Source organism: Colobus angolensis, unplaced genomic scaffold (assembly GCF_000951035.1).
Source record: "Colobus angolensis palliatus isolate OR3802 unplaced genomic scaffold, Cang.pa_1.0 Scaffold306, whole genome shotgun sequence".
NCBI lineage: Eukaryota > Metazoa > Chordata > Mammalia > Primates > Cercopithecidae > Colobus > Colobus angolensis.
In genome coordinates, this window is record NW_012116333.1 from 880,411 (window position 1) to 895,835 (window position 15,425).

Below are 15,425 nucleotides of genomic sequence, written 5' to 3' on the forward strand. Positions count from 1 at the left end.
GATATTGTGCCAAGTACCTTACACACAGTATCTCCCTGAATCCTCAAAGCAGCCTCACAGAAATTCCTTTGTATGTGTCAACCTAAATAACAGACAAGGGCTCTTTACAAGAAAACGATGTTCATCTGAGAATGGGCATCACAGTGGGAATGCGCATCCACAGGAAACTACATTCATATTCAGGAAGGTTTGATTTGACAGGAGATGTGAGGAGGATTACATAATTGTTTGAGTTAATTCTTCTTGGCTACTAAGATCAATAATAATAGAGGTGACCTCAATGTGAGGTTGCACGGGCAGTAGCTGGGCAGATGTCCTGGCAGAAGTATTTTTTGTGTAAGGTTGCAATGGTCTTTGTACAAGGTTGTAGTTTTTAGAGATTTGTGGTAGTTTTTGTTATCAGGTATACAAGCTTGTGAATCTTCTCTTCATAAACTTCCCCAATTCAGCTTGCCAGGATTTTTTTTTGTTGTTGTTTTTTAACATGTTAACTCCATTTTGATTCTGACAACTTTCACAGTTTCTCCCTTTTGATCAAGATCTTTCTGCAAATGCCTCACAAATCAATCATTCTGTAATTAGGTTTTGACTGTCCTTGGATAATGGGATGGGCCTGTCCTGGTTGCATGTCTTGGTTCATTTTGGAGGGGGCAACTGGTAACTAGGAGTAAGTGTCAAACTCTTTCAGCCGCATTTGACCTTTCAAGGATATTTGAAAGGAGTGACTCTCAGGCTAAGTCTATCTTGAGTCCATTATTAAGTTCAATTTTGTGGGTTCCATAGTCTTGCTGTTGTCTCAAAGTGATGGGCTAGCATTATTATAGCAAAGTTGTACTTCTGCAAAAATTTAACAAGTAACATATAAAAAGTTTAAAAATGGAAAATACGGTTTGCATAATAGTTTTGATCCATGAACCTAGGCTTAAAGACAACTGTATTAGTTTGTTCTCATGCTCTTAACAAAGACATACTTGAGCCTGGGTACATTATAAAGGAAGGAGGTTTAATTGACTCATAATTTCACTTGGCTGGGGAGGTCTCACAATAATGCTGGAAGAGCAAGAGACATCTTACATGGGGTAAGCAAGACAGAATGAGAGCCAAACCAAAGGAGAAACCCCTTATAAAACCATCAGATCTCCTAAGACTTCTTCACTACCACAAGAACAGCATGGGGGAAACCACCCCCACGATTCAATTATCTGCCACTGGGTCCTTCCCATAACAAGTGGGAATTATGGGAACTACAATTCAAGATGAGATTTGGGTAGGGACACAGCCAAACCGCATCAGTAACCCATCGAATGAATCAAATGATCATAAGGAATTAGGTGAGATCTGTTTTAACCATGTGGCCTGTTTTCTTACTCTGTGTATATTGGTATTGACTTTCCCAGCAGAATTTATCCAGGTATGGCATGTAGTATCAGCAATAGTACAGACATTTTCTTATTTAACCAATGTATACCAAAAGATCTCTTAGGTCAGGTTCTGTCAAGTTACAAGCAAAAGGTACTAACTGTGAAATTTTTTTTTTTTTTTTTTTTTGAGACGGAGACTCGGTCTGCCGCCCAGGCTGGAGTGCAGTGGCGCGATCTCGGCTCATTGCAAACTCCACCTCCTGGGTTCACGCCATTCTCCTGCCTCAGCCTCCCGAGTAGCTGGGACTACAGGCGCCTGCCACCACGCCTGGCTAATTTTTTTGTATTTTTAGTAGAGATGGGATTTCACCGTGTTAGCCAGGATGGTCTTGATCTACTGACCTCGTGATCCGCCCGCCTCGGCCTCCCAAAGTGCTGGGATTACTGGCGTGAGCCACCGCGCCCCGCCTAACTGTGAAATTTCAATGACTCCATTATCTTGCCAAGTGAGCAAGGTAGCCTTAAGGAGTGTAAGAGTCTCATTATACTATGGAGTCTTTGCCAATGTCTTGAAAAAAGCTGTCTACAGTGTGCAAAGGTCAACTTCTCTTCCTGATTTGCAGTTTGTCTCTGGTCATGGCATCGAATGGTTTGGCTAACTTTTTATGTGCCCCATACGTCAGGCACAAGGCTGGTGTCTTAAGATTCATCTAGTTTCAGCTTATAGGGCTTTGGGAACAGAACAGTTTTCCATTTATAGTAATTCCATGGAAGAAGATTGGATTGGAGGAACATAGAATAATTCGGGATGTGGTCTAGTCTATAGACAGATAACAAGAACTTGGACAACAACTGAGTGCAAATGCTTTTTGAGTAGAATCCAAAAAACTTAGAACAGCCATGGTTAAAAATCTGATAAAAGTTCACAATCGACAAGAAAATTTAGTTGTTTCCATTACCTGCAGGAATTTAAGATATCAACCATAATCATGACTGATAGCATCATATCACAAGTATCAGACTTATAAATTTCATATAATGTTTACAATACTCACATCAATAACATAGCCATATAAATAAAACTTTAAAGAAGTTTTAACATAACAACCCAAATTATGACTGATAGTATATTAGATTTTGTTATATAATTTTTAGAACATTCCTATCAATAGCCTACCCACAAATGTGACTAAAAGAAGATGTAGCCTCACTTCTCATTTGACAATCCTTGTCATATAATTTACCAAATAAGCCTGATCATTTAATATCTCTATAAATTAAAAGATATCTTCTTTGATATTCTCCAGGGGCCCAACTGGAAAATCTCAAAGTTAATTGCAGTTCAAAAATACTTAATTTAGAATTTTGATCCAAGAGAAGCCCACCAAAAATGTCAAGAGATTCAAAGCCCTAGATCAAAATAGAATCATAAGTCATTGTTAAATACTAGTCATTCGTTTAACTCGAGTGATTATCACAAAACTTCAAAAGCAATACAGAAAGTTACAAAGATTTTAAAACCTTAACCTGTTCAAAGCTCAGTTTTCTTAAGTAATCGAAAATTTAATAAAGACAACACAGAAAATTATCTTGGTTAAATGTAAATATATAAATTGTTTGTCTTTTAGGTCAGTTACCAAAAGGTAAAAAAAGAAATCTCCTGCAATGTAATTGCTTCTTCTCATGGGAAGCCCATTTAGTCTGGAAATTGAACCTGATGAAAGGGTCCTGAAATTCAGTTAGAGATAAAATAACATATCCAAGGGTTATGAGTGTACACTCATAGAAGAGTGTACACTCATAGAAGAGTGTACACTCATAGAAGAGTGTAAACAAGAAGACTAGTACCTTGAGCAGAGGAATATAGAGCTCTTAGATAAAGTAAAAACACGTAAAGTTTCTTGGTAGCATGGAACAATTCACACATATCAAGAAAAGCCAAGAATACGTAATCTAGTTATATTAGAGGAAAACATTGTTTTTCTTGGCCTTCAAAATAAACATTATAGTGCCAGGCCATAAAAGCCGAGTTAGAACTGGAGGAAAAAAGTTAGAGCAGCTGATGAAAAAGTTGGAGAAGAGAGTTATCACCTCAGCCAACCAAAAAGCTGCAACTCTTCAGAGGAAGAGAGTAGGAGCGCTTCAGGCTATAGTGTATGGCCTGCAAACCATGTGCAGTGGGACGCAGCAGAAACTGAACTTCTGAAATAAGAATCTGAGGAAGACTCTACCTTAATAAGTAAAATTACCATTCTTCATGAAAAAGATTGCATTCCTTACCTGAAACTGGGGAAATTAAATGGATCTCAGGAAAAAATGTGCCAGAAATAGAAACTGACTGCAGTTTAGAAGATGGCTGTTAAAGAAAACAGAAGTCAGAATTAAAAATCACAACCTCTTGCAATTTTACTAATAGCAAATCAATATTTCAAGAAAACTTTGGTATTCTAACATAGGAGACCAATTTTTTAGTTTAGTATTACTGTATTTTTAATACCAGAGCTCAATCTTTATGAAGACTTATAAATAATTTTATTCTGATTATTACCAAGTCAATTACATGCAAAATTTTTTTCATCAATTTACCTGCCATAAACATTTTTGTTCTTGTTGCATTTGCTTTTGGGTTCTTGGTCATAAAGTCTTTGCCTAAACCAGTGTCTAGAAGGGTTTTTCTGATGTTATCTGCTAGAATTTTTATAGTTTCAGGTCTTAGATTTAAGTCTTTGACTTATCTTGAGTTGATTTTTGTATAAGGTGAGAGATGAGGATCCAGTTTTATTCTTCCACATGGTGGCTTGCCAGTTATTCTAGCACCATTTGTTGAATAGGGTGTCCTTTCCCCACTTTATGCTTTCGTTTGCTTTGTCAAAGATAAGATGGCTGTATGTAAGTATTCGTGTTTATTTCTGGATTCTCTATTCTGTTCCAATGGTCTATGTGCCTACTTTTATACCAGTACCATGCTATTTTGGTGACTATAGCCATGTGTATAGTTTGCAGTTGGGTAATGCGATGCCTCCAGATTTGTTCTTTTTCCTTAGTCTTGCTTTGGCTATGTGGGCTTTTTAGGTTCCATATGAATTACAGACACATGGAACCAAACCAAAATTATTGTTCACAGGGATTTTAACCCAGGTGTGCAGATCAAACAAATATTTAATTAGGCATGCAGAACTAAAAGTGAATTTGCCAGAAAAGACATGCCTCACAAACAAATGTAAATTATATAGAAACAAGGGTGCTCAAATCAGAAGAACACTTGTCATTATACCAGAAAGAATTTACCAGAAAAGAGAAAACATTGTTATCATTTCAGGAGGGATGTAAGGTCTTTGGTTACAGTGGCCTTATCCAAATCAGATGCTGAATGAAGTCAAGAACTTCTACCCAAAAGTAGGAGGCTCAGCCTGAGAGAAGACTCTCCAGGGCAGAAAAAGCAAGTCACAGAAACAGAGAGCTCAAAGGGCTCAAGTGACGACTGCACACCAGTTCCAAGAATGGCTGATTTCTTCCAATAGTGGTCCTACTCCAGGTCCTACGTCTGGACACCATTTATGTCAACCTAAACAACAGAGTTTCTCTCTAAAAGAAAACAGTGCTTATTCAGGAACAGTGCCTGGCACTAGGAATATGTGTGCCATAGTAATGTGCATAATCAGGAAGGTAACAGAAGACAAAGGCTTTTAAAGGAGAAATGAGGATTAGGGAATTGTTTTGAGATCATTACCCTTGTCTAAACAGATCAATGGCAAGGGTGACACTAGTCCAAGGCTGGACAGGCAGTTCTTGGGCACATGTTCCTGTGGAAGTATTTTTTGTGTTAAGTTTGCAATGGCTTTTGTGCAAGGTTGTGGCTTTTGCAAAGTCTTTTGTGATAGTTTTTGTTATCAGACATACAGGCATAAAAACCCTCTATTTGCAGCCTTTCTTAGCCCTGTTTGTCATGGACTTTAATTTTTTTTTTTTTTTAAACACAAATGACTCCATTTTTAGTTCTGACAACTTTCCAGTATGGATGGAGAACTAGAGAGAAGCATGATGGAAGAGTCTGCCCAGGGCCATACAGTTCATGTTGCAGGGCAGGAAAGCAGACCCAGGCGATCTGGCTGCCCTACCAGGGCCTTCTGCCTCCCTGTGATGGCAGCTGCTGGGAAAGGGGGTACCCAGCCTACCTCCATGAAGGGCATTCAGCTGCCTCCTCTGTGGGCCTGTGGCTGCACTGGCTTCCCACCCTGGAGGTTACCGTCTACCTCTCCATACACAGGCCAGCACTGACATCTCGCAGCAGGGAGCCCCTGCCACAGCTCTGGGCACCTGCGTAGATGGCCATTCTGCTCCTGGTTGATGCCTTGTCCAGGAGTAAAAAGCTTGTTTTTAAAAATAATTGAGACCAACCTTTAAACCTATTTTCATTATTAGGAAGATATCCCCTGAAAATGTCCCTAGAGTGTTGGCCACCACTGAACGCATTTCCCTTGCACCACACACTAGATGGCAGCGTGCCTTCCCTGGCAGCTGATGCCAGCCTGGAGGTGCAGGTCAGGGAGAGACTTCCCCTCGTCCTGAATCTGTCCTTGTGGGGAAGCAGGGGCAGAGCCTGGTTCTGGCTTCTGGAAGCGCCTGGATGCGATTTTTGTCAACCAAAATAACAAACAGAGAGAGTGTCTCTAAACAGAAATGCTCTTTATTCAGGAACAGGGCATGGAAAACACATGCCAGAGTAAACTATGTGCATATTGAGGGAGGAAAAAAAAAACAGAGAAAGGTTTTCAAAGGAAAATGAGGAGGATGCCAAAATTGTTTTGAAATCATCCTTGGCAAAAAGGTCGATACCACGGGTTCTGCCAGTCCTAGGTTGCCAGGCAGTTGCTGAGCCCTGGGAAGCCAAGGTCCTGGCAGCCGAGCCCAGTGGATAGAGAGCTGGAGCAAGGCCAGCAGGCAGATGCCCACGCCCTCCCCCACACTTCAGGAGGCATGAAAAGGGTGTGGGCTCAGGAGTGAGAAGGTTCCATGTCTACACGTTAGTGATTCTCCTGAGCCCACCACGCTCCCACAAAAATGAATAAATAATTATATAAATAAATAAACATTGGGAAAGAAAATTACAGACTTAAAACAAACAAACAAAACCAGTCCCCTCTTCAGGCTTCCCCCTTTTGGTAAATGGTGTCACTGTCCAGCCGGTTGTTGTGGTCAAACACTCAAATGTGATCTTTGACTCCTCCAAGCTTCCTCTTCACATCCATCCCACCAGCAAGTCCTGTTGCCTCCATGTGCAAAATATATCCTGGATCTGCCCAACCTGGACAGATTCACTGCACAAGAAATAAAACCCTTTCCAGGGCCCACGAGGCCCTGCCCCCTGTTCTGGGTCACCTCTTTCCCTCCTTGACAAAGTCAGGGAGTCACTGTCCAGGGCATTGGCACATGATCTTTTCCTGGCTGGCTCCTCATCTTTTAAATCTCAGCTGAAATGTCACCTCTTCAGAGATAATTTATTATTCGTGGAAGTTTTCAACAGTATACAAAATAACAAGAATTGTGCAATGAACCTACTTTCAATAATTCTCAACCTGCTCCAACCTGCTTTCCTTGGTACCCTTACCACAGAGTATTTTGAAGCAAATCCCTGGCCTTGCATCATTTCATGATCCTCTAGACCAGAAATTGTGGCTCTACAAGATAGGAGAAGTCACGCATAATGAAGTGGCTGTCCCTTCCCTCTGGTCCCCTCACCTTCTCTGGTCATGGACATCACAGAACATCGCACTCTTTGTCATCTGTTTTGTCCTGTTTATTTTATTTTATTTTTTAAATTTTGTTTTCTGTGTCCCATGTAGTCTCTAAATGTGAGTCCCTTGAGAGCAGGGACTCTGCCTGCCTGTTCCTGTTACACAGCAGAGCGCTGCACAGGGACTGGGTGTGGTGGGTACTCACAGGGGTCTCTGTAAGAGGAAGGCAGAGCCCAGATGCTGGTCCTGGGCCACAGGGTCAGCTCTGCACGCTGAGGACAGACATGGGGAGAGACAGTGGTCAGATATGTGCATCGACATTCTTCCCATGTCATTTCCTTTTAAATGAACATCCAATCAGTACGGACAAGACTTCCAAAACTTGCCCTGGACCAAAGACAGAAAATCCTGGCAGGAGGCGCTATAGGATAAGAGGCCAGGGGGTCAGGGTTGGGCACAGTGAGGTATACAGAATGTGGATGTCCCCCTCTCCCCCGCCACCCTGCTGGGGCTGCACATGTCTGCCACTGGGCTAAGGGCACTTTCCCCACCTTCTGTCATTGGTGGCCCCAAAGCTATTCAGGGATCTGCAGTGTTCTAGGGTCTGTGAGGGGGGCAGGATGCAGGAGATGATTGCCCGAGGAATGGTACCTTTGCTTCAGGTTGCCTCTCAGAGTTAAGCCAACAGACTCTGTAAATACAGAAGAGCCAGGATGGTGACACCAAGCAGTGGTCCCTGGTCATTTAGGACACGGTCACAATGGCATGAGACCCCAGGCAGGGCCCCTCACTGCCTGACCCACTTACCCTTTGGTCATCATTGCTGAGTTGACCTGCAAGTGTTTGGGGAATGACCTCTCATGACCCATGCTGTCCACTGGCCAAGGGCAAGAACTGCATCTCTCTGGGCTGGCTCTCACCATCTACATTTTCTGTGCTTTAGGGAGTACTTTATTGAAGTCAGCTTGAACAACAGCAAAACATTCTTCAAGAGCAATGTCAGCGTCACCAGCACCACATGTGTGAGTACCAGGATGGGGCTGCAAACACGTATGAGGACTGTCCAGAGCCTCTGCACCAGAAGGAGATATACCCTGGGGAGGACAGAAAGGGCGGGCAGTTCCCAGGCAGTCCCAGAAAGTAGTGTGTGCAGCAGGCACCTGAGGCCGCTCCAACCAGGCTTCCAGATGGTGCAGGTGGGTGAAGCTAGGAGGCTGTCTTCCAGGAGCCAGAGTCCAGCAGCTCCTGGGTGTCCAGCTTCTCCACATGGACCTCCCAGGCCCAGGAGTTCTGGAGTATTCCACACACTGCCGTCAGGGTGTGTGTGTGTGCTGAACTGGTGCCCTAGCTGCTGATCTGGTCCTAAACCCGCTCAAGACCCTGGCCCCCGAGCCTGCCTGGTTATAACCTGCTGTCATTGCCCAGATACCTTGAACCTTTCTGCCTCTACTCCTTGCTTGGGTCCCTGAGATGTCCCTCTCTGCTCCCTTGCTGAGTTCTGCATTTCGTTCCCTCCTGCTGGCTGAAGGGGAGGCTCTCGGGCACTGGGACCTGGGCTCAGCTCCAAGAGGCCCCTGGGAATGGAGGTGCTGTGTCCTAGGAGTCTGCCCTTCAGAGCTCCACATCTTTGGGTAGCTTGGCCCAGGGCCACATAGGCAGGAGGATGTGCTGGAGGGATGGGTGGGAGGCCTGAGCCCACTCTACTGCCTTGTACCCAGTCTTACTTGTGAGGATGCACCAGTGTTGACAGTCCTCCCTCTGGGTCTACCCCCGCCTGTCCCTGCATATCCAAGCATGGATTAGCAGACTGAACACACACATTCCCCATCAGGAATCCACCCACTAAAGGCTCCACGGTGACAGGCACATCAGGAGCAGCCCTGGGGCTCCAGCCTCACCAGCGGCCTTCATGCTCAGCCTCAGTGGTTCCTCTCCTTCAGCCAGCTGGGTTCTCAGCACAGGCCCCTTCTCCTCCTCTCCCCTTCCCTCCCCGCCCTCCCCTGCCCTCCCCATCTTTCTCTCTAAACAGAGCTCTGGGTTTGGGGAAGGCCTGGGCAGCTTGTATTCACACGGATGCCGCCCAGGTTCCCTTCATTGTGAAGAACACCCAGAGAAGAGTTCCTGTTGCTTACACCCCATGTGGCCCTGGTTCTGAGCCAGGACTTTCTCTGAGCTCTCTAAACCTCACAAGTGCCCCCAGGGAGGGAGGCCTATTCTCTTTGCAGAGGTGTGGAGGCTGAGAATCAGAGCTGTGTGTGGATGTGCCCACAGTGCAGAGCCTGGAAGTGGGGATGTAGGCTGTTGGGGATGGATCTGGGTCTCCTGTCCTTGCTCCTGCACCTGTACCTTTCTTGGCCACAGCACCCCCACCCTTGCCCATCGTTGTACCTGGAGATTTTGGGGTCCTGCCAGAAGCCTTGTGCTGCAGGCAAGGTGTGCAGTGAGGGTGGGTGTGTCAGACAGTGTGAGCTTCCAGGACTTTCTTGACAGGGCTCTTGGGCAGAGACTTTCAGCGGGGCCAGAGGAGGGGTTTGTAGTTCCCTTGGGAGCATCCCTTATCCCCGACCCCACTATTGTGCCTTCAGGTGGGACCACCTGTAGAGAAAGGGGAGTGGGCAGATGGGCCCCCAAGTGGTGGGCACCAGGATGAGGCTACCCAGGCCCTCCCAGGCCTGGCATTCCTCTGTCCCTTAGGCGTAGTTCATGGTGCTCTCTTTCTCCACCAGGGCATTTTTCGCAACTGGGCCTATTTTGTGCCTCTCCTGCTGCTTGCACCACTGCTACTGTGTTGTGTCTGGTGGCTGTGCTGCAAGAAGACAAGTGATTTTTCCCCACCCAGCCCTGGGGCCCAGGTACAGGCCCGTCCTCTGAGGGACTCTAACAGGTGACTGTCCCATGATCCTGCCTGTGGGAAGTTTCCCTCAGCTCCTGGCTCATCACGTGAGCCCAGGGAGTGGCAGACCTGTCCAAACATTCCCAGAGCCTAGCAAGCCTGGGCTTCTGCAGGGCCTCCTGCCCTGGGCTGGCCACAGAGAGCTGGCCTGGGATGCCCTGGACATGGGGCTGAGGCCTGCCCTGGACAAGGGGGTGAGGCCTGCCCTGGCTCCTAGAGAAAAGTGACCCCAGAACTCCTGAAACCAGGGCTGCCTCAACAATCGGGACTTCTGGAAGCCTCAGATGGACAAGGGCCAGGAGGTGGCCTTTGTGTGGAGTGAGGAAGAGAGGGTCCCCCATGAGGTCCTGATGGCCCAAATGGAGGATGGTGCTGTAACCCCCAGCTGTCTGTGACTTGAGAAACCAGCATGGATCTCGGTACATGTCTGGTGCCTGCCCCATTCCTTTATCTGTCATTACTGAGCTCCAGCTTCCCCTGGGCCCCATGCTGGGCTGGGGAGGGACAGAAATGAAGCTCCCCACGGGCAGCTTACAGTCCTGGTTTGTCGGGGCTGGGGGTGAAATGTCAACCCCACAGAAGTGGGAAATGTCAACCCCCTATAAGGCAGAGCAGGAGACAAAAGCAGAGATGGAGCCCAGGGCAGGGAGAGTGTCAGGGGCGCTGGGAGCTGGGGCGGAAGAAGCCAGCCCAGAGAGCTGCAGACAGAGGACAGAGCAGAGGGAGGAGAGGACAGAGCTCAGCCCCGTCCCCAGGCTCCGGATGCGGGTGTGGCTCTGTTTGGCTTCTCTGGATCCCTGTCTCCTGGCAGGGATGAAGGGCTGGCTGGGGTTAGCTTCTAGAGACTGCAGGGCTGAGGGGTGAAGGAGTCCTGGCAGGCACCAAGCTGGGAGGGACACCAGCCCAGTGAACACAAGGACCAGGAGTCTGGGAGCAGGCTGTGGCTCACCTGGGCTGGGGACCCACCCCAAGGGCCATATGCAGTGGTGAGTAACTGAGGCAGGAGGCCCTGGGCCTGAGACCGGGTGGGAACGGGCCTCCCTGGTCAAGGATGGCCTCTGCAGTGCTACGTAGTGGGCCCAGGGAGGCTGCATCTGCAACCAGGTGGATGCAGACAGTCACCTGCAAATGCTGGGACCATCGCACAGCCCCCAGGGCAGGCCTCCTCCAACAAGGCTGACCTCGGGAGAACCAAGGCGATTGGGACGAAGTCGTTAGTATTTAGGGGAAGAGGCATGTCTGCAAACCAGGAAGAGTTTGAGTGTTTCTCACGTGAAGGACAGTCCCCTGTGGTGTGGGCTTCTCACTGGTCCTTTCACTCCCCAGACACACATCTGGGAGTGGCCAGCACTGTGCCTGGTGCTAAGGCAATGACACCATACCCTTGCTCTTAAGAGTTGTCTGAAAAGTCAGCAAACCATTGTTTTTTTTTTGGTGCTAGAGCAGGAGATACCACCATCTCCACCACCACAACTTCCGCATCCACTGTCTCCGCCCCCCGCTCCTGTAAACACCTGCCCCACTGTGATTGTTGCTGTGGGTGTCTGGGAGTGTGTGGGATGAGAGGGATAGAGGTGAGAAGCACAGTGGAGAGGGGCTGCAACCCCCAAGCTGGGACTACAGGAGGAGGGGGCAGCTGGGTCCCACTGCAGAGACCTGGGCCCTGGAGGAAGGTAGGCTCTATGGAGGATGGACTTTGGTCACCTAGTGCCAGGAGAAACCAGAGGTCCACCTCATGCTAGCGCCCCAGTGGCAGGCATATGTGAGGGCTCCTGTCCCCTGCACCACCAGGTCTGTCCCCACACATTGAACTCCCTCCCTAGAAGGATCTATTTCTGTACAGTGGCAGCTTCTGATGTCTGACTGGTCCCTGGTTCCCATAAGGGTGCCTCAGCTCTGGTGGTGGCCTGGGGCTTTAAACCACCTGCCTGCAGGTGCATGGGTCAAACAACCTGAGTCACAAAAGGTCATGCAAAAAAAAAAAAAAAAAAAGCAATAGAAATGACCAGTCCTGACACGCATTCTCACTACCACGAACACTGCAAGGATGCCAGGGCCACCTGCCAGCTCGGGCAGCAGGATCTTCAGGCAGTGAGGAAAAGCTGTCCCTGAGTGGGTTCGTCGCCTGCTGAGATGGGCTGACAGGCACTGCAGGGAGGGGAGGAGGTGGAGACCCGAAAGAGCCCTCACAAGACACCTGTGCAGGAGCTCGAGCCCCAGAGCCAACACAACAGCCACTCTTCCTGAGGAAACCTCCTTCATGGGCAGGTACAGAGCCCATCTTGCTGAGGGGAACCCAGCCAGACAGCAGCACGGGCCCTGCATAGGGGTAGAAAAGGCTCCTGGGTGACTGGTGTTGAGGGAGAAGGACCCCAGAGTTCCTGCCTGGCTCTGCCCCTCTCCTGCTTGGTCCTGGCTCTGTCTGTGGTCATATCTCTTGCTTCCTCCTGGGAGTGTCAAGTCCCTCTGCAGCCTCAGTGGGTATCTGGGGAAGCCAGGCCTGTCTCTCCCCAGAGTGTGGGGCACAGAGAAGCTGAAACACAGCCTCCAGGGGCAGGAGGTCACCTGCCAGCGGCCTGCACTGCCTTGCAATGCACGGCCCTCATCCCATCCCCACCAGGGCCCAGAAAGGCCTGACTGCAGCACCCACTGGCCAAGGGGCTGCCTGCCGTGGGTCCTGGGGTGCTTTCTGGCCTGTTCCTCTCTGCCTTCCTCTTATCTCTTCCCTGGTGTCAGGTACCTACCCCCTGAGCAGGGCATGGTCCTCTCACCTGCCTTCCCCTTGTGTGCCCCCAGCAGCAAGGCTCCTCCTCCCTCCTGCTCAGGCCCCCATGCTGGGCCCCCAGGCCTAACTCATGCTCCCCTTCAGGACCTCTGCTTGGAACCACAGGCTCCTCCCACCTTTAGACTTTTCCTGTGAATCTGCCCCTGGCTTTTCTTCTTTCAACAACCAAAGTACTTTTTGGTTCAGATTCCAAAACTCTCTGTGGCCACAGTGACCACGTCTCCAACACACAACCCTGCCAGGCCCCTCCTCCAGGGGGAAATGGGAGCTTTCTCTGGGTGTGTTCCTTGGAACAGAGAGCCATGGAGGGCTGGGGAGTCCTGAGAAGCCGTCCAGGCTGCATGGCTTCATTGTGGCCACGCTGCTTTTCAGGGCAATCTGGATACCTTTTGTGACCTCTCTCACCCAAGCTGCTGCCAGGTGCCATGGATGTGGTGTCAGCACAGGGGCCAGGTGAGCCAGGCCTGTCTCTCACCTTTTAAAACCTTGTTTAGTTGCTGATTTCGGCAAACCTGAACATTTTTGCATTTCAGCACATGATAATGCAGGAAATTCTCAAAGGCTTAGTTTACCAAAAACCTCAACATTTTTGTGGCAAAAGCAGTCAGTCTTGCTTACTTTCAATTTTTGTTTTAAATTGAGTGTGTCTCCCTGCTCCATCACCTTCAGTTCCCTGAATAAATTTTTTGATAGTGTCCTCTTCCAGGCCATCCCCACTACACACTCATACAAAACGAAGCAGCAAAACTCTGAGGCTCTTGAGTCAAACTCTACCTCCCATCCATGCTGACGATCCTCCTTCACCTTATCCTGTGGATGCTCATTATGTTAATGGGAAACAGTATTGCTAGATCCATCAAGAAAGTCAGGCTAATAATGTGAAACCTTACCCTCTGTCACCAAATGTGGTGGCCACAATGATATAACAGCCTTTCCAGTGAGTTTAATTCATGTGCGCACCACAGCAGGAAGCCCTTTAGAAACTGGATCTCATTTCATTCTCATAACACCCACAGGGCTCATAGCTGCCATTCATATAGATCTTAAGGTGCACAGACACTGTTGCAAGTACATTCCACAAACTAACATATGCCATAACTCTATTGTGGGGAGGAAACTAGAGGCCCTACAAAGTTAGGTAACCTATCCAGGGTCACACAACCAGGAAGCAATAAGACAAGCATCCAGCAGCCTGACTCCAGGTCCTTACTGTGTTCATGGCCACCTCTCTGTCCTGCAAGGTAGTAACTACTGTCTGCATTTCACAGCTGTGGACACCGAGGCTCTGATGTTTAGTGATAGGCTCAACGTGGCAGGGTTGTTGAGTGGTAGAGCCGGGCTATGAACTGACCCGAGAAGAGGCTCATGCCTAAGTCAGGTTCCACCCCATGTCCTGCTGTCAGTGATCTATGGAAACACCTGCAATTGCATCTCTTCAGTGCAAAATGTCACACAGCAGGTCCTCAAATAACATTTCATTCAACGTCATCTGAACACTGAGTGAGAAATGATGATGCTGATCAGAAAAAAATCCATTCCTGGCTGAGGTCACTGTCTGTGTGGAGTTGGCGTGTGAAAAATGACATTGATATTTTGTTAGTAATTGCATCGAATCTGCAGATGGCTTTGGGTAGTACAATCATTTTAGCAATATTAACTTGTCCAATTTGTGTATATGAGATGTCTTTCCATTTGTTTGTGTCCTCTTCAATTTCTTTTTTTTTTTTTTTTTTTGAGGCGGAGTCTCGCTCTGTCGCCCGAACTGGAGTGCAGTGGCCGGATCTCAGCTCACTGCAAGCTCTGTCTCCCCGGGTTTACGCCATTCTCCTGCCTCAGCCTCCCGTATAGCTGGGACGACAGGCACCCGCCACCTCACCCGGCTAGTTTTTTTTGTATTTTTAGTAGAGACGGGGTTTCACCGTGTTAGCCAGGATGGTCTCGATCTCCTGACCTCGTGATCCGCCCGTCTCGGCCTCCCAAAGTGCTGGGATTACAGGCTTGAGCCACCGCGCCCGGCCTTCAATTTCTTTCATCAGTGTTTTGTAGTTTTCCTTATTGAGATCTTTCACCTCCTTGGATACATTTATTTCTAGGTTTTTTTTTGTAGTTATTGTTAATGGGATTGCCTTCTTGATTTCTTTTCCAGTTCTGTTATTATTGGTGCTACTGAATTTTGTATGTTGATTTAATAATTTTTTACAATGATAATAGAGATGAGTGTCTCACTATGTTGTCCAGACTGGTCTTGAAATCCTGGACTCAAGCAATCCTTCCACCAAAATGCTGGGATTACATATGTGAGCCACTGCACCCAGCCTATATGTTGATTTTGTATCCTGAAACTTTACTGCATTTGTTTGTCATATCTAGAAGTTTTTTGGTGGAATCTTTAGGTTTTTCTAAGTATAAAATCATGTCATTTGCCAAGAAGGAAAATCTGACTTCCTCTTTTCCAGTTTGGGTGCCTTTTGTTTCTTTCACTTGCCTGATTGCTGTGGCTAAGATACCCAGTACTATTTTGAATAGGAGTGGTGGAAGTGGGCATCCCTGCCTTGTTCCACTTCTTAGAGGGAACGCTTTCAGCTTTTCCCCATTTCATGTGATGTTAGCTGTGAGTTTGTCATATGAGGCCTTTATTATGTTGAGGTATA

General features: G+C 47.7%; 1 protein-coding gene across 1 annotated transcript in view; it reads left to right on the forward strand.

The window, feature by feature from the left end:
- The window catches only part of LOC105517733 (anthrax toxin receptor-like), a 39,683-nt gene that overhangs the window by 11,308 nt on the left and 12,950 nt on the right, over positions 1 to 15,425 (forward strand). Inside the window, 6 exon segments of the mRNA XM_011950393.1 lie at positions 7,442 to 7,514; positions 8,040 to 8,118; positions 9,823 to 9,958; positions 11,431 to 11,514; positions 11,517 to 11,563; positions 13,147 to 13,227. Coding sequence (XP_011805783.1) covers positions 7,442 to 7,514; positions 8,040 to 8,118; positions 9,823 to 9,958; positions 11,431 to 11,514; positions 11,517 to 11,563; positions 13,147 to 13,227 — 500 coding nt within the window.